At 49.5% G+C, this 19,063-nt stretch overlaps 1 protein-coding gene across 1 annotated transcript in view; it reads left to right on the top strand.

Moving 5' to 3' along the window:
- LOC144734820 (potassium/sodium hyperpolarization-activated cyclic nucleotide-gated channel 4-like) overlaps positions 1-18,329 on the top strand; it is a 36,090-nt gene extending 17,761 nt beyond the window's left edge. The window contains exons 6-8 of the mRNA XM_078617209.1: positions 4,880-5,120; positions 9,313-9,477; positions 16,561-18,329. Coding sequence (XP_078473335.1) covers positions 4,880-5,120; positions 9,313-9,477; positions 16,561-18,329 — 2,175 coding nt within the window. The remainder of the gene's footprint in view (positions 1-4,879; positions 5,121-9,312; positions 9,478-16,560) is intronic.
- Positions 18,330-19,063: the final 734 nt, after the last annotated feature.

Genomic DNA, 19,063 nt, shown 5'->3' on the forward strand with positions numbered 1-19,063 from the left:
GGATTTAAAAACATCAGAGACAGCTCTGTGATATCCGCTTCCGTGGGCCATTCTCTAAAACGATTGCACTGCTGTGCCAGATATCCCAATGAATGCATCATCATCTTGTGACATGATACCGAGAGCACAAATAAGATAACAAAGAGCTTTGAAATTACGACAACAATGTATGCAGTCGATGACCTTGTGGTTCAATGGTGCAGCCTCTAGTGGCTTCAGAGGTCACGAAAAGCTACTTCGTACAAAAGACACAAATAAAAAACATTGATTCTTACACATGCAATTTGATGGGTGCATCGTGAGCTTAAGAATCAATATTAATCAATGATTCTATGCATTGTTACACCTCTAATAATGATATACTGACGATTTAAAAGAAGCAGTCGGGTCAAGAGAACATCAACAACAACACGTGTTTCCATGCTCAAATACACAATTAGCAAAGTTCATCATCGCCATCATCGTAGTCAGTGCTTGATTTGAAACATTGTGAGATTCCATTGAGATTAAACGTCTCCTTTAAAAAAAAAATTTGACCTGGGTTGCAACGACCAGTGGAATAGCGATTGATTACGTGTGCAGGCAGTGAAACTCTACCGGGTCGTATGGGACAGAGAAAACGAGCTTCCGGGGCTATGAAGAGGTGGGAAATTGGAAGTGGGGTGCTCCGTTCAATTCCTTACACGAGGGCCCACATCAACCACGCTACGCCACTGACATTAACAGTCCTGAGCTGATAATTGTTTTTTTACCCTTCTATCTGGCAACAAAACTGACACCTTTTTTTACAAGGAGTCATGTTTGCATAGACCACAATACCTGGAGCCATAATGCAAACAAAAAACATAACTCTGATAATATATGCACTGTCCTTGAAGTTGATTGGTCCACGCCCGAGACAGCTTTCCTTAGAGCCTAGTCTCACATGGGTTGGACCAGATGACGCCAAAAGGCGCACAACTCAAAGACAATGCACCATCAGAGTATGAGAGCTCGGGGTAAGCATTTACATCATTAGGTTCCAATGGTGTAAGTCCTGAGCTGGTAGCCTGCTTGTTGTACTGCCTTCCACGGACCAGTCGGTTAACGCCTGCAGTTTAGCATCTCGTGTTCACCACACGGTGGTCTTTGCACGAACCCATCAGCGCTGCGGGCAAAGTGCAGGAATTTCTGAACCGTACTCAGTGGCGTCGCGTCGTTGGTATGGGCCCCAGGTGCCACGAATAAAATCGGGGCCCTCTCGTCTGAATTACCACCCATCCTCGGCGGCTGGCGCACCAGCCCCTCTCAGTCCCAGGGACCCCGAGGAGTGCAGTGTGCAGACGTCTGCACACTCGGTAGCCAGACCAATACTAAAAGCCGCTCGCGATTCGCCACTAAGTGTCGGCGACGTGATCATGGCGCTTGTGCCAGAACAGGTGTACTTCGAGGCCACGTGGAGTGTCGAAGGCTGGCTGACAGGAGGTCACGGGACAGACCCCGGTGCCACGGGTAGCCACATCGACACGGCTGGCACAAACATTAAGAAACGCGACGTAATCGTTCACACTCAGGCTGGCTGGGCGACGATGTCATTAGCGGCTGCAGACGAGACATCGTTTTGCTGAGATGGGGAATGGCCCGAAGGTTGAAAAGGAGCCGTGAGCTTGCTCCGCAACACGGAACACGAACGCTTAATGAATAGCTCCATATGTATTACCGCCCACACTTACAGCTAAAGGGGACAATATTTATATTCATGAGCGGACACGAAAAATGGCGTCCCACATCACAATATGTCCTGATATTATCCCCCCCCCCACCCGACACATGAAACCACGAGCTGTCTTAAGGGCTCCCACGCGTTCTGCGTGAGACCGAATCTGTAGTGTCCAAGGCGAGGACTCATGACGTGCTCCAGTTACTTGTCGTCAGCGGCAGCACGTTTACTCCAAATTCACAGTTGGATCCAATTTGGGTACTTTTTTCTCTCTCTTTCTCTCTCTTCCATGATATTCGCTTTCCTTGGGAATCCACCACGCACGGAAAATAATACCTTACGTGCGTGTAACGAGCACATTGCTGAATATCACCGCTTGACATATTGGAGCACTTATTAAGAAAAGCCCTCTTTGCCCACCCCCCCCACTGGAGTCTTACCCACTGCTCGCGTGAGACGTTGCAGTTGAGCTGGCAGGGGTTTCATTATTTCGTTGCGACATCTGCGCGCCTCGCGCGAGGCTGAGCCGTGAAGGTTGGCGACAAAAGGCCACGACAATGAACCCCCACTTGGCCTCGTGACGTAACACTGCTTGGTGACACCACGCTTATTGGCAATTTGCCATGCGAAGGGGCTCACGCCAGATTTGTATTGCTATTTTTATTGATGGTGCCCACACATCCGAAAGTGTTTCGGCTGCAGTGAAAATATGTTTTAATTTTCCCGCCATCGGTTTTGGTGAAAGATACGTCTCATATCGGGTTGCCAACTGCCCTGGCTTTCCAAGGGCCCATTCCCTGTCGAGGTAGCCAAGTGACAGTCGAAGCGATGTCCCGCTCAAATGAACATTGATGCAACGCTCGTCTCTCAATTTCAGTTCCCAGCCAGTGTTCGAAATTCCACGTTCCTGTGATGGAGCTGAGTCACCTCAGAGGACAACCAATGTTGACTTCCCAAAAAAGTGGGCAATTCGTTTTATCGACCTCCAGAGAGATGATTTGGCTGAGTTAGCCCCAACCAGGATTTGTAACTCGCAACTTCCCGATCGCGAGCCGCGAGCTCGACCACTGAGCCTCCAGACCGGAGGTGTCGGCCGTGGGAAATCTGTAAGTCGTCTTCCCCTGCGCATTTAAAACAAAAAAAGTGCTGGGTGTTTTTCTCTCTCTCAGTTGCGGAATAACTCAAAACAGGGCAATTCACACCGATTTCTGCCCCACTGCCTGCCGCAAATCCGTGTCACGTTCCGGTTTTTTTGTTTTTTAACCGTCACGGGTGGCAACCGTCATCCCAAGGGGTGAGTTTCCATCGGACGGTGGCGCAAAGTCGAGAAGCGCGGCGCGTCGTGAACAATCCGCCCCGACGCGAAGATTCATCCCGGCGATCCCGCTTCACGGATGGGGCGCGCGTTTCCCGCGGGGGGAACGTGAACACTGGAGGCCTCTAGGAAGAGTGTTTTTTTGTTGTTCCGGAAAGCTCTCCGGGAGACCGGGACACACCGTGGCCGTTCGCCTCGAGCGCCGCAACGCAAGAAGTTGTGCAACGGCCCTTTTCTCAAGCAGCCGAAAATTACAAAAGAACCCCTCTTGACAACCACCCCTGTTCACGACTAATCGCTTATCGACGAGGCTCCATAGAGCCCAATGTGTAGTGTATAGTCTAGTGTATAGTAGTGTAGTGTATAGTGTAGTGTATAGTAGTGTAGTGTATATAGTATACGCTAGAACCCCTCTTAACGACCACCCCTGTTCACGACTAATCGCTTATCGACGAGGCTCCATAGAGCCCAATGTGTAGTGTATAGTGTAGTGTATAGTAGTGTAGTGTATAGTGTAGTATATAGTAGTATAGTGTATATAGTATACGCTAGAACCCCTCTTAACGACCACCCCTGTTCACGACTAATCGCTTATCGACGAGGCTCCATAGAGCCCAATGTGTTCGCTTACCGACCATTCCCCCTGTTATCGCGACAGGCTGCTGCAGTGAATATTAATGAATGCATTGATTAACCATGTTTCTTTTAATGTTATGTGGTTATAATGTTGTTACTATATTTACGTATTCATAGCCATTGTTTTAATATTATAAAGTCAGTTTTTTTGGGTGAAAAAGGGTCGCTTTCGATGCTATGGGAACGAATGAAGCCCTTAACGGGTATTTCCCAGACTCGCTCAACGACCAAATCACTCAACGACCGGTTTCGTGGAACCAATTACCGTCGACAAGAGGGCTTCTCCTGGATCATGCTGAAGCTTCTCGCATACTAAATGACCCCTCTCAAGGACCTCTTCATCCGTATACGCACACACACATTTGTATGGGCCCTCTTTTCGCGAGCTCGCTTACACACACACACACACTTGTGTGGGTAACGGGGGCTTATGGGTAACATCAAATATTCATTTACCATTAAGCTCGGTCTGTTTTGGAATTTTCTGGTTCATATTGTTTCAAATAAAACGGGATGGTGATTGATTCAGTTAAGAAGCGGCTTCAGAATGGAGCACAGTGCCTCTAATTTCGTGTTTGCATTATTCAGGGTGATGGATAGACTTGATGCCTCATCTACAAAATGTTTGCCTGTTTATGGGACCAAACACATACTTTTTTTTCGTCAATATCTGTCAATGGCCACATTTCTCACGCATTACACTTCCCCCTGACATTTGGGAAGGCGTGCACTTCATCCTTACACGTGAGCACATCCTGTTTGGAGTTCAAGCCTCAGCCGCCCCAGACTCCTTCCCCAGGTGAGGCCCGTCACGCTGGTTCTAGAGGCGCGGTTGGTCGTCCGACTTGATTGCCGCTCAGTGATGAAGTCAGGGAGGGCATTCGTGAGCTGGTTCTCAAGGCAAGCCGGGCATGTCTCTATCCCCGCTGGAGTTCGGCGAGTTTGACACTGGTCTTTACTGGAGCTGAGGCCGGTAGTTTCCCTTCATAGGTCTTCTCTGAAACATTTGACGATCACATCTTTAGAACCCGTGGCCGAATCCGTTTTACACAGCCATCGTTGTGCATAACAATCGAGCGTAACCTTCCTCCGGGCGGTGCGTCGATGAGGATGCGTTGGACTCCAGCGCGTACAGAAGGGACAATGTGTTACTCGTGTCACTCACACCCCCGGCTCTCCCCCTTCCACCCCGACTCCCTCCCCTCCCCCTCGCCGCCCACATCCATCAGGAGATCGTGGGCTACAACTGCCGCAAGCTCGTCGCCTCCATGCCGCTGTTCGCCAACGCGGACCCCAACTTCGTGACGGCCATGCTCATCAAGCTGCAGTTCGAGGTGTTCCAGCCGGGGGACTTCATCGTGCGCGAGGGCACGGTGGGCAAGAAGATGTACTTCATCCAGCACGGCGTCGTCAGCATCATCACCAAGGGCAACAAGGAGATGAAGCTCTCCGACGGCTCCTACTTTGGAGGTTCGAGTCTCCGCTCAGCCCACGCATCCGCAGCGGCGCGCTGGCGACAGCCGCCACCCGCCGCTCAGTGACGGTGACGTAACAACGGCGCTTGTGATCCTGGTGACCCCGCGTTGAATTGTCGAAGGCTTTGCTGCCGGCTGGTGAGAGGCCACGGGGCAGGCCCAGATGTTCATGGGTGTAGCGGTCGAGGTGACAGGCAGATGCGCTAGTGGCTCACCCGTTCTCCGCGCGCATACACAACGACACATATCTCCCGTGTAGCCTCAACAGACTGTTGGGGCAAGTGCTGTTAGCGAGCACCTAGCAAGGCCACCGTGCACATCGGGAGTGGTTAGCGCGTTGGCCGACAGCCCTTCGTGCTGGTGGTCACACACACGACTGCAGCCAGGCACTAGTTTTTAAGGCTACCTTGACCTCGTTGAGTTCCAAGCCAGATTCAATTCATTTGCCGTGTATTTGCCAGAAATAAAACCTGGCCGCTATGATTTTATTCTGTAAATTACTGAACTAATCACTCCAGTACCACTCATCCCACGCACACACACGCACACACACATGCGTCCTGAAAAGAACATTATTACTCAGCCACATATAATCTGATTGAATGCCTTATGCAACGTGAAAGCATGGTCTCACACACACAAGAAAATCCTATCCCGTTCTTTGCTCTTTTAAACGACAGAATCCAACCCTTACATGTTTCATCAATTTAAAAAAAAAGTATGAGCCAGCTGGGGCTTTCGTGATTTTCTCTCTCTCTCTGGTGTCATCGGAGTATTGTTCCCATTCTCTCTTCAATAGCATTATCCTTTTTTTTTTACAAAAAGAAAAAGTGGACTTGACTCAGGACTTCTAAATGGAAGTTTTGCTGCTTGGCGGCTAGGGCTAAGACAGAAGAAGTTTGTATAGCCCCATGGAATCGGGTTTTCGGGAGGTTTTGACCATCACCCCAAGCTCAATCAGATGCTTCCTCTCTCATTCACATTAATAATTATACTTTCATTCTATACATCGTCATTCATGCGAACAACATTACTGATATATATGAGGATCAAATCCCATAGACGCGGTTGGCTATGCACGGCGCGTAAGAAGCCCCAACACACACCTACACACCAAGCAAATTATAACCCTCCTACCAAGCAAAATAAAAAAAATTAAGAAATGGCACCAAATTAAAAAGCACAAACCATAGAAAAGTTCGGAAAATAATAGGTTTTTCCATTTTTGGCAATAAAACAGGATGTGTTAAGATGTTCAAACACCAAATGCAAGGAATCGGGTCTACATTAAGCACACGTACTTGTGGTGAACATGCACACACAAAAACCTAAGAATATGCACACAAACTCTGATAATATGTCCATGGTATTTGAAACTCATTGGCCTACACCAGAGACATCATTCTTTATGGCCTCGTCTCAGCAGTGTCATACCAGAGAACATCTTGACACCTCTTGTTTTATTGCCAGAAAGTGTAAAACCTATTCTTGTTTTTGCATACTTTGATACCGGCAAAAAAGGTCCCGGCAAAAAAAAAGAATTTAGTCCATTAGGTCACATCCCAAAAACCCAAAGTCAAAGCGACGTCCCGCTCAAATGAGCATTGAGGCATCGGTTACCATCTCCCGATTACAGCCCTGACTCAGCGGTGGAAATTCCACATTCCTATGGCGGAGACAAGTTTATCATGGGACAACCGCTGTTGCCTTCCCCAGACGACGTTCTACGTCGACCCCCAATCAGGATTCGGACTCTCAACCTTGCGACCGCGAGCCGCTCTCTCTCTCTCTACCGTTGGGCCACCTGGCCTGGCCGGGCAACATCCTTCACGCGAGACGAACGCGTACCGCGCAAATTCTCCATTTTTTTGTGTTTGTCGTCGTTATTAAGCACAAATTGAATCTTACGCACGCACGCACGCGCACGCACGCGCGGACGCACGCACGCGGACGCACGCACGCACGCGCACGCACGCGCACGCACGCACGCGGACGCACGCACGCGCACGCACGCGCGCACATTCCCCCTTTAAACGCAATGTTACGCCGACGCACGGCTGAGCGTCTCGTTTAGACGCGGGCGACAATGCGCCCCGCGCGGTCGTCGACAGTTCGCGGGGGACGTGGGCAGGCCGGCGGGGCCGTGTGGCGGCGGTGGCGGCACGCGGCGTGGTAGTCTTCCTCCTCGCTCCAAGAGGGGTCTCTTTAATCAACGTCAAACAACACTCACACACACACAAGTACCAACGGGTGGAAGGAAAGGGAAGCACGGGACAGGGTGAGCAACAGGGGGTGAGCATGGCAAGAGGGGAGGGGGGTATCCGAAGCTGGTGGAGAGGTTTGTTGTTGTTGTTTGTTTTTTGCATCATCACGAGTGCTCAGGATTATTTTTGGAGGGGGGGGGGGTATGACGGTGGGAGGGGGTCCCGCAGTTCTTTATTCTGCGAGTGTTCGACGTGGTATCCAGCAAAGCTGCTTTATAGTTCAAGCAACAGAGATGTCACCTTTAAATAATTGAATTGTGAAGCGGGTGGGTGGTGGTAGGGGGTGGGTCTTCCCCCCCCCTCCCCCATTTTAATACGCAGCAAATCTATTTATATAACTCTTTGCATGCTTCTTTTATGAAAATGTGCTTCTCCGTGAGAAAAAACGATTGCGACAGAATATTTACCTTCAATTTTTTCATTTATATCTCTTTTTAGAATGATGTATATATAATTACTTATGCAAACGTGTTGCACTGCCTTCTCGCATGTGCCAGAGAAGAAAAACATCCATCTGTTCCATCTCCGCCGAACGAATGCAAGCACACACGCACGCGTGTGCACACTAACAAAGACAAAGATCCCTCCGTGTAGCCTTCACAGACTGTTGGGGCAAGTGCTGTTAGCGAGCAGCCCCTATAAAGCCTGGTGGTACGAGAGGGGCTGGGTGGCCAGCAAACTCTCCCGACCGCCTTTGTCTCCCCAATGGCAATGATCTTACACACCGCACCAGGTACTCATTTGAGGCTGAGTCTACGTAGAGGAGACCCAGCACCGGTTCAAATAATCGTCAACGTTGTTGTCCGCAAGCGGGAATGGAACTGGGGTCGCCTGGTTCGTAGCGCGGCGCGCTAACCGCTCCACTGCACGTACAACAACAACCGCCATTCGCCACTAAGTGGCGGTGACGTCACCACGACGCTTGTGCCAGGCTGTGTGCACCTTGAGGCCACGTGAAGTGTCGAACGCCCGCTGGCAGGAGGTCACGGGGCAGACCCAGGTGCCACGGGTCGACTGACTGAGATGACCGAGATGACTGGCTGATGCACCACCTGTGTCCCCTACTGTGCCAACTTGCTGTGCTTTAGCCACCCGGCGCTCCGCTCGTTGTTGTGAGCGTCGCTCCTCCGCCCTCCGTTGTTGTTGGAGGGCGACTGCACGCACACGCACAACGCGCACACGCGCAACGCGCACACGCGCACACGCACAACGCGCACACGCACAACGCGCACACACAGGGTTCCTATGTAGTACGTCATGCATGAGTGAGTGTTCAGCACCGCATGAGCAAGGACAATTGAGATGGATGGAGGAGGACGCTGACGTTATTTATTTATATATAAACACAAATAACAAAAAATGCTGGCAGACCACAGAGTAGCAAAGATGAACACTGCATGGTTTCAATATAAAAATTTTGCTTAGAATAATGACACATAAAAAAAAAATATGAATTCCGATTAACTGTTTGAGATTGGTGGCGCAGTGGTGAGACGACTGTGCTATGAACCAGCCAATCTGAGAGATACTTTTGTTCCCAGGCCACGGTGGCGAGATGTTAACCACCTCGCCCGGTATACAGGAGGTCCTGGGTTCGATCCCAATCCCATGTTGGAAGAATCCAAAGTGCCGAGTGAACACTCATACTTTGTACTTAACTGCTGCACAGATTAGTCAGCGGCCTACTTGCTGTACTACCAGCGCCAGGCACCGAGCTACCCACGTAGGCACGATCCACCAACCATCACCGCCCGGCCCGAGTGAAATGATTCCACGCGTGGCGTACAAGGTGCTGGTGGGCATCACCTGCAGAACCTCGACAGCTGAGATCCCCCGGTTCCTCCTCCCCCTCTCTCCCCCACTCTCAACCCCCCGCCCACCACTCCCCCCGCCCCCTTGCGCCTCTTCTCCTGTCTCCCGCAGAGATCTGCCTGTTGACGCGGGGCCGTCGCACGGCCAGTGTGCGCTCCGACACCTACTGCCGCCTCTTCTCGCTCTCCGTGGACCACTTCAACGAGGTGCTCGAGGAGTACCCCATGATGCGACGCGCCTTCGAGCAGGTGGCCATCGATCGGCTCAACCGCATCGGTGAGAACCACCCCCCGTCCCTGCCATCAATCCACACTGTCAGTTGTCGTTTATGCAACAGCAACAGCAACAACACAAACTGATCTCTGTGCCATAAAGAAGAGCCTACTGCATGAGATGCCACCTAGTATGTGACCTTTCCTCTTTAGGGCGGTGTTATCGACGAATGTGTTCAGTTCTGGATAGCTCCCCGATGCGTTGGTGGGTTGTAGCCGCGTGTTGCTGGGCACGAAGTCTTCACGTTTCGCTCGACCTGCTGGGAACTTCTTCATAGAGATGAACGTTCACTTCCTGGTGGGGTACAGGTCAGCCAGCAGAACAATGTTCAGTTCCTAAAGAAGCTCGGTACCTGGAACGAAACGTCAGACGTCGCGCAGAACAACACGCGATAAGATACGATCCCCAGCATAACCAAGAAAACCCTCCGCATTAGCAGTCAACAGGAAAAAATTTAACCCGTAAAAACAAAGTTTTTCACTATAAATCCTTTATATGCGTGGCGGCTAGAGTCCTCTCGTCCTCTGGCTTGAGATGGCTGCCACCTATGGGTCAGATGATTGCCTGTCACCATTAAGCAATTGGTAATTAAATATAATAAATAAAAATTCCTAAAAAGTGTAAAATTTTGGGAAAAAATTTCACGAAAATAAATTGTCACGCACAACGAGTCTGTGTGCAAAACGTCAGCTCGATTGGATCACGGGAAGTGGGTTAAAAAACGACCGAAAGATTTGCACGGTCGTAAGCACGCAAGCAAGCAAGTGAACTTAATATAAAGGATTTTTAAAAAAACTCTTTCTCCGTCTCGCTATTTTTTGTGCAAGTTACTGTGGCCTCTCAATTAAAAAGTGCCTCACTACTTAAACGGTCACACTCTGCATAACATCACCACTCCAGACATCCCACAAAGCGGTACTTATTTTATCTACCCTATAAGAGTGAAACTTGGATAACTCCCAAGTGGTTAGGTGTCACCTCAGTTTGATGATTGGGCTCCCAATGTCAGGTGGCGAAGTGTGGTCACACGTCTCCTCCTCGGGGAGGCCTTCACCCAGCAGTGGTTTAATCTTTAGCTGACGGCGATCATGAGAAGGTTAAGTAGACCGAGTCCAGCGGGATTTTAACTGAGAGTCTTCTGATGGCGAGCCGAGCGGCAAACCTTAACCGCAGTGCTCTCTGGACAAATGCATCAGCCGTTGAACCACAGTTATTCACCGTCATCATTCACGCTTACGTACGATTAATTATGCAAGCCATTTAAAAGCAAGGTCGTGCAATCTCTGAAGTGCAAGGATTTATGACGGACATATTTCCACACTGGGCCCGCTCTGGGGCGGAATGCCGAAGGGTACAGGTCAGCCGAAGGGTACAGGTCAGCCGAAGGGTACAGGTCAGCCGAAGGGTACAGGTCAGCCGAAGGGTACAGGTGAGCCGAAGGGTACAGGTCAGCCGAACGGATCATTCCCGAGTTGGGGTTCCAGATGGGCCGTTGATCCTTGGACTGGGAGGCAATCGCCCCGGCAATGTTTGTTTTGACGGTCTAATTTGAGGTGTCACGAAATGAACACGCGCAATACGTAATTAAGGTACACTTTGAAAGTATATAAAGCAATCAACTGGCAAAACATTTTTATTTAATGAAAGTCAGCGAACATGCATAAAATGTTTCATATCAATCAGCTGCCCTCACAGAGGTGGATTATCTTTGAAATGCTTTGAGATTCATCGTTTCATATAGTTGTACGAGAAAACAAAACAATACATTTTCTTTACTTAAAAGGACTGGTAAATGCCTTCGGTAACACACACACGTTGACCATTGTGGTGAAATATGGTCAAACATTACCACGGGTGATATGGCATGGGGTCAAGACATTCATTCAACAGCGTATTGAAAAAGGCTTGTGCATTTATATCATCATCATCACTACTCTTGTCATTTAAGATCCCATTTGAGAGCAGCATTCTCTTTTTTAGGGAAAACCAAGATGAAATGGCTAATAACTGCAACAGGACACTGGAGGAACACATTCAACTGCAGAGCAAAGGCATCGTAAACAGCGAGCACAGTCATAGAAATGAGATCCTGAGACAAATTAAATCACAAAGTTAAACATTATGGCAAACGTCAGTGGGTTATTCATTTTATACGTCGAGTTTCACGACCAATATTATGTTTCATGATTCGTTTATTTAGGGTTATATCGTTGTGTAGGTACAATGCAAGTGTTAACCATAACCCTCCACCACCGGACGTTATGGGACAATATGATCATCAATGGTGCCCGCCTGCACTCATTTGCAAACCCGAAGTCGCCGCCGACTTAATCTCCCCGTGGTAAGAGTTGAAATAATGTCGCGAATTTATTAAATCTCCCCCCACCCACGCCACCTCTGTCCGCCCAACTGTACCGAGGTGGTTACGCCACAGTTAAGCAGATCGCATGCGGCGGGGTAAAGTGTGGGACACTGCCACCTAATGCAAGACGTCTCTTGCCAGCTTGTAATCGCAGATCAAATGTCGCTATGGATGGGCCCCCTGGAGAGTCGCTCATCTGCTGTGAGCAAAAAGGTCGAATGCCCACAGAATGTCAGCGTTTGTCAAAGCCGAGCGAGCGCTAAAGGGGCCGTCCATAAATGACGTCACGCACCTAGGGGGTCAGACATTTTTGACGATGTGTGACGAGGAGGGGGGGGGGTGCGAGAAATGTGACGTCACATCAAAATGCGCAACTTTAAATAAATATAAACAACACGTTCTACTTAATTAGACTTTAATAAATGTTTTCTCCTACAAAGTCAGAGTGCAGCGCCAGATTAAATGCGCACTACAATGACAATAGTTTAAAGCGATTTGTTTAATTTTGGGGGGGGGGCAGAGCTTTGTGACGTCATATTTGAGGGGGGGTCTGACTTTTTGTGACGCCGTGTGACGAGGGGAGGGGGGTCAAAAATCGTCAAAATCGCGTGACGTCATTTATGGACGGCCCCAAAGGACGCTCGCCCCTGTGCGTCTACCCCCACACCGCCGGCGCGGTTCGTGAAGTGATTACAACTTTGAAGGGGAATCCCCCCCCCCCCGGGTGACGGCCAGCGCGCCGTTTGTGAAGGCTCCGCTCACAGTCGACGCCTCCAAACGAAAGCGAAGATGGGCCCACACATTGGGTCCTATTAAAATTTAAAGCGTACACATGTTAGCGAGCGGCGCCTAGCACTCACTTGCGTGCCCTCGGCGGAGCCTCCCACGCAAAGTCGTCTTTGCGACGCGGGCCGTTCTTCGCCGCTAATTCATATTTTACGTGGTGTTTGGCGGATGGCTGATTTAATCATGCCGTGGAAGCACCCCCTTACTCCCCCCCACCCTGCCCCCCCCCCCCCCCAGGCTAGTGTACGGCCCCCCAGAGAAAGCAACATTGTAAAAGTTGACTTGAGAAATTTGGGAACACTTATTCTCACGTATTGCCAAGCTCCTTGTCCCCCAGGGTCTCAGTAATCCATTTAAGTAAAGAGTGCTTCTCTCGGTGGAAAACCAATCAACATGTGTCTGTTACCGAGCAGAATTATTTCCTCGGCTTAGAAGCGGAGCATTCAAAAGTAAAATGTGATCACGAACATTCAGATCAATCGAGCTCAGATTATAAAACCCAGACATCCGAGGGGGAAAAAACTAAACTGCTCTGCTTCTACATTTTCAGTCATGCGAGTGTCAATTTTTTTTATTTTTTTATGTGCACATGTAAATTATGATCTAAGTTGGAGGGAATTACTACATTTTATATGACAGTGTTTACTATTCTATTGTACATTCACCGAAATTTTTTTCTCTAATTGGCTCATTTAATGAGAATATCTCCTAAATTAGAGACGTTAAATGGCTGCAATCTCTTCACAAAAGAAAGAAAAAATGCACTCGCATGACAATGCCAACTCAAGCGCAACGCACACTGAACCATTGAACTCATTTAAGTGGCACATCTTTGCAGCACAGCAGAAACACTAAAACAGCATAATGAGTATGTATTTTTTTAAATATACAGTTTGCACATTGGAGTAATGAAAGTCCGGCTTTACGATCGCGGCTCTGAGACGCGTTTTCGAGTTGTTCCGCACGCATGGTGTGCGACGTTTCGCTCCACGTTCTTCAAGTTGCTGAAGCTCCTTCGGTTCCTAACAAAGGGAGCTTTGGCCACTTTTACACGGCGATGAAGAAGTGTATGGGTCGTAAAAAAAAATATATATATATCCTGGAACATTCATCACATTTTCAGGTTTCCAGCTTTTCAAAATGAGTATTTGTATTATTTATATCAACGTTATATTCTTGGTTCTTTCTTTGAAGTCACGTAGAATGGAAATAATAAATAAATAAATATACCAATAAAAATTCTCACGACGTTTTGACTGCAACACAAGCAATCATCATCAGGTCTGGATTTCACACAGGTGATGATTGCTTGTGTTGCAGTCGAAACGTCGTGAGAATTTTTATTGTTTTATATTTTTATTATTTTATTATTTCCCTTCTACGTGACTTTACCGAAAGAACCAAGAATATGAATCCCTGCAGTCACGAAAGCTTTAAATCTAAATTTATATCAACGTTGTTATTTTTTTAAAACACGGGGCAGAAATCAGCATTAAAACTAATAATGAAAACCAACAAGGGGAAAAATTGACACTCTTTTCGATCCCAAATTTCTAACCTATCTCTCCGTTACATGCCACTGTAAATGTACAAAGGGTTTTTATTCTTTGTCACGCTCAAGTGGCTGTAATGTTTACCTTTCAAATGTGGCCAGGTGCAATTACCGAGCGAGTTGCTGGACATTGCAATAACAACTTCCACGTCATAAACTTTAATAAGGCGCTCTTTATTGGACGGTGGTTTAAAATGGGGGAAACCCCAAGGTACGGGCATGAACATTGCTCGCAACAAAAAAAAAACACACACACAACAATCACTCACGCTGTCCGAACACAACGAAATCTAAGAGGGATGGGGATAACATTTCTGAGGAATTATCAACACAAATTAGTGGCAAACAATGAGTTTTTTTTTCACTCACATAATAATAATAATGCATGCCTGAGAGCTAGCGCAGGACACGGCATGAGCAAATATCGCCCCGTTTTCGGCTTTGACTGAGGCGCGTCTCGAACCCCTCCACGCGTTAATGGTCGACACAAATCAATAGCGGCCGAATTGCGGCGGGGGGGGGGGGATGTTGTACAAACGCGAGCAAAGCGTGGGGAATAAAATTCTTCTCATAACGTCAGATCGTCATGGCAACACATTATACATTCCCAACGCGTTGTCGTGACGCTGGCAAAACCATTAACATTTTTTCAGTCGACGCCAATGTCACCTTGCCACCTATCATTAAACGCGTGCCTGCCTACTCGTTCAACAATACACGAAAATGCCATTCGTCGTACAAGACTCTCAAAATAATCAACAAACACTGCCTCCACATTATGGACACTTTAACCATGTTCTCGTACTTAAATCGTGTTTTTGTAAAAAAACAAAATTGTTGTGGTTGTTTCTTCCACCATTTTATAGAACCCGATTGTGGTGGGGGTTTTTTTCCGTGTAATCTTTCCCTCCTGTTAAACACATCGTTAGTTAGTTGTGCGATATTTATTAAGGATCCTGCACTCGCCAATATTGATTATTTAATTTTTGTGCTCACTTTGTTGAGCTATCATTTGTGGCAAGGTCGCTTCTGAAAAAATAAGTTCATACTTCCGTGGGCTTTGCCTGGCAGGATTGGGATGGTTTTAGTTGTATTTTTTTTGTGTGATTTGTTTACCTTTCTTGTACTTTGCACTCCTGTCGTGTTTTTGTGCACCGTTTGTTGTTGTAACGTTCTTACCCCGTGCCCCACTTGGAGATCTGTGGAAAAGAGCTTTATAGCTCATCGGATTCCTCCAGTCTAACTAAATAATCGGATTCTAATTCTGAAGTCAACTCCCCAACTCATACTTTTGAAAAAATATCGTTTCCAAGCGCGTTTCCAGCCTTCGGCGGATCAGACAGCGAGGCTTGCGTGTAAATCAGTCACGTTTCAGTTCACCCGGGTGATTAAATGAAATACGAAGACAAACCCCCCCTGCCCCTTCTTAAGCAAACAGTCCAATGGATCCTATCACTTTGCAGTTAAGTGTGTGTGTGTGTGCCATGTTTTTGGAGGGAAATGCCATTTACAATTTACGTGACATCACCTCAAGCGTTGCTTTTCGTTGCGCCTCTCATAGGGGATGTTTAGCTCACTCACGTCTTGGATCACTCTCACTGTACGTGCAAATGAGAGCCCCCACCACCACCCCAGAGATAACAGCCCGGGGAGTAGCCCTGTTATGTGGTGGAGTGGAATTTTTGAATGTTAACAAGAGGGGAGGGAGAGGGGTTTTTAGAGAAAGGGACTTTCCCTCGGGGAGGGGGAGGAACGTTTCAAACAGGAAGAAGAGTCTGTCATGGCAACAGGAAACGCAGTCCCATCTGAATTCCTAGAAGTCGTTCATATAGGTCGCATGAAAACTACCCGATAGATATTCAATAAGAGAAAACAAATGTTTTACCTACCCTGCGCGCTTCTATACCACACGTACGTGCATGCACATACGCTGAACTCGGTCAAATGAAATAAAGTTGGAGTGTCTTCAGTTCAATTTCACTTGCATGCCAAATCAAAATGTCGGGAGTAAAACTATATTGGTTTATATTCGAAGAATGTTTGAAACTTTAGTTTTTAAAAAAATGCGACTGCATGACATAAGCCACATTCCAAAGTATTGCTACGAATGTAACGTTTTATAATTACTTTACTAGAGGGCAGCTTGTCCTATGAATGAGGTAAATTTTCCTTATCGGCCCAGCCCTAACCCTGAAGGCCCCACCCTAAATGTATGCTCAGTACATACCAACAGATCAATATATTTAGTACAGCTACTCCATCAGATTGATTGAGGCCACGGCAAATTCAAACCAAAGCAGCTCGAGGTCACGAGACAAATATCACAAACGTCCGGTACAACAAACATCAACAAACATTAAACGCCCCCATTTTTGCTGCCTTGCAGGGAAGAAGAATTCCATCCTCCTGCACAAGGTGCAGCACGAGCGGAACATGGGCATCTCCAACAACCGCGAGAGCGAGCTCATCCAGAAGATGGTGAGCCGCGATCGCGAGATGGCCGAGCAGGCTCGCCTCGGCGTCACCGTCACCAACCCGGACAGCCCGGTGGGCCTCAACTCGGCCGTGCATCTGCTGGCCACCACCTCCATCCTGGCCTTCATGCAGCACCACCACAGCCTGCAGGCGGAGGCTGAGGCGCTGCTGCCGCCCGTGGCGGGCACGCCAGCCGGCGGGCAGAGCGTGCCTTCCGAGAGCCCCATGGTGCAGTCGCCGAGCCCTCGGCAGTCGCAGCTGCTGACCAGAGCCAAGCAAGAGTCGCCCGTGCAAGGTCAGCGAGGGCAGCAGTCGCCCGGGCTGACGCAGATGTCCGCAGATATCTTCCAGCGCTCTCCCGCGCCGCAGGAGAGCGTTCGGAGGTCGGCGGTCGTCAGCTCGCAGCCGCTTGGGGCCGCTGGGCAGCGTTCGCCCAGCTCGGCCGCACACTCGCCTGCTCAGAGCCAGCAGTCGTTGAGGGCCGCCGAGTGGTTACCCGGCCCCACCGAACACTTTGCCCATCAGTCCACCATGTCCCCCGGTACGGGAAGGAGCTCCCCGGTTCATTTCAAACCGACCGAACAAAGCCAGGCCTACGTGTCCCCACTCGGGTCCAGGCCATCCACACCATCGTCCGGCCCTTCGCGAAGGTCTCCGCTTCCAAAGCAAGAGTTGGTCGGCTCTCCATCCTCCCTGCTCGGCCACTGGCCCAGCGACAGCATACCTCGCTTCAATAAGACGGGACAACTGGTCGGGCCCAGAGAGGTGGGCCTAGGCAGGGGCTCGCCGAGCCCCGCCAGCTCGCAGCTGTCGATCGCGAGCCAGCATGACGCCGCCAGCCCGACCCAGCCGCAGCTTCACCCCCTGGCGCAGACGCTGCAGGGCACGAGCGGCGGCAGGCTCAACCGGGACCTCAAGCCGCTCTCGGCATCCCAGCCGTCCCTGCCGCACGTGAGCTTCCTCTCGCCGGCTCCAGCGCGAGACTCCAGCGTCTCGTCCTCCCCTCGGCCCACGCCGCCGGGCAGCCCGCTGGCCAGGAGCGCCGCCTCGTCCGTGACCGCACTTCCCTGCTTGCCGGGGCCCGCCGCGCCCGTGGCGCAGCCGGCGCCGCCGAAAGAGACCACCGCGCTCGCCTCGTCGCTGCAGGCCCTGCAGGCGTCGGCGTCGAAGGTCGTCGCCAGCGTGTCGAAGCAGCCATACTCCCCGCTGCTTTCCACTGCTTCGAAAGACGTCGCCTCACTCTCGGCGGCCCCTTCGCCCGGCGCGAGCCCCCTGATGAGCCCGCTCGTTGCGTCCAGAGACGCCGCGGCTACGCCAGAGGCGGCTGCCGCCTTCAAGACGCCCGCCGCGGTTGCAGCCACGGCCACCGCCGCCACCGCCGCCACCCAGTTTTCTTGTGCACTTTCCTCGATCGCGGAGTCCACCTCCTCATCCGGCGCGAAGATGCCCTCCGCCCCTCCGGCACAAACGTTAGCGCAATCGTACAGCCCGTCGCCCGGCGCAAAGGACGCGCATCCCACTCCGCACACGTCGGCACCAAGCACAGCCTCCTTGGGAAAGGAGTCGGGCCCGTCAGGCCACCCCGGAGATGCGATGCCCTCCGGCCCAGCTCCTGATGCTGCACAGGCCTCATCAAGAACTTCAGCAACCGAACCACCGCCAAGTGCGCCCAAGCCGTGAGGAGGAACGCCAGACACAAGTGTAAATGCTAAATGGAAAGACTCATATTGGGTTAACACGCACACAAGGCGTGATATCTGCTTCTGCTGGAAGTAATAAAGAAAAAGGCAAGCTTTCACGTCCGCATTTGATAACTTGAAGCTGACCCCCAGTCAAATGTCCTTTGGAATGAAGAGCAGAGTGGTCTGGCTCCTCAGGGAATCTGCCACTAGGGGTGTTGGTTTGCTTGTGTTCTTCTTTTCCCGCTATGCTGGAACGTTAACAACGAGCGACGCCGCCGTAGAAACTGGGCACAGAAAACCGTGCGTCGCTTGGGAAGCCAAGTGGGTCCTTGACTGGAATTGCATGCATTCCACGTCTCTTTTATGCAGCAACCTCAACATCGTCAACATTTGTGAAGGAGCCCCCCCCCCCCCCCCCATTGGACATTGTTGTAATTTACCCAAATATATATAAAGTATATATACATATATAAATACACATATATATAGTCTAATGGGCGTAGAGCCCATGTATATGTAAATTATAAAACTATTACTGTAAAAGTATACTTGAAGAAAGTATATTTACTTCTACATATTAACGGTTTTATTGAAAGATTTATTTACAAGTACACTGTCATAGTATTCTAAAGAATTATTTTCATAGTATGCTAACAGTTTTTATTTTGTAGTCTGAACGGATGTACAGTAGAGGTTTAGGGTGGTAGTGTCTGGATTTTTTTGCTAATGTAT

Source organism: Lampetra planeri, chromosome 3, assembly GCF_965212315.1.
Source record: "Lampetra planeri chromosome 3, kcLamPlan1.2.h2, whole genome shotgun sequence".
Lineage (NCBI taxonomy): Eukaryota > Metazoa > Chordata > Hyperoartia > Petromyzontiformes > Petromyzontidae > Lampetra > Lampetra planeri.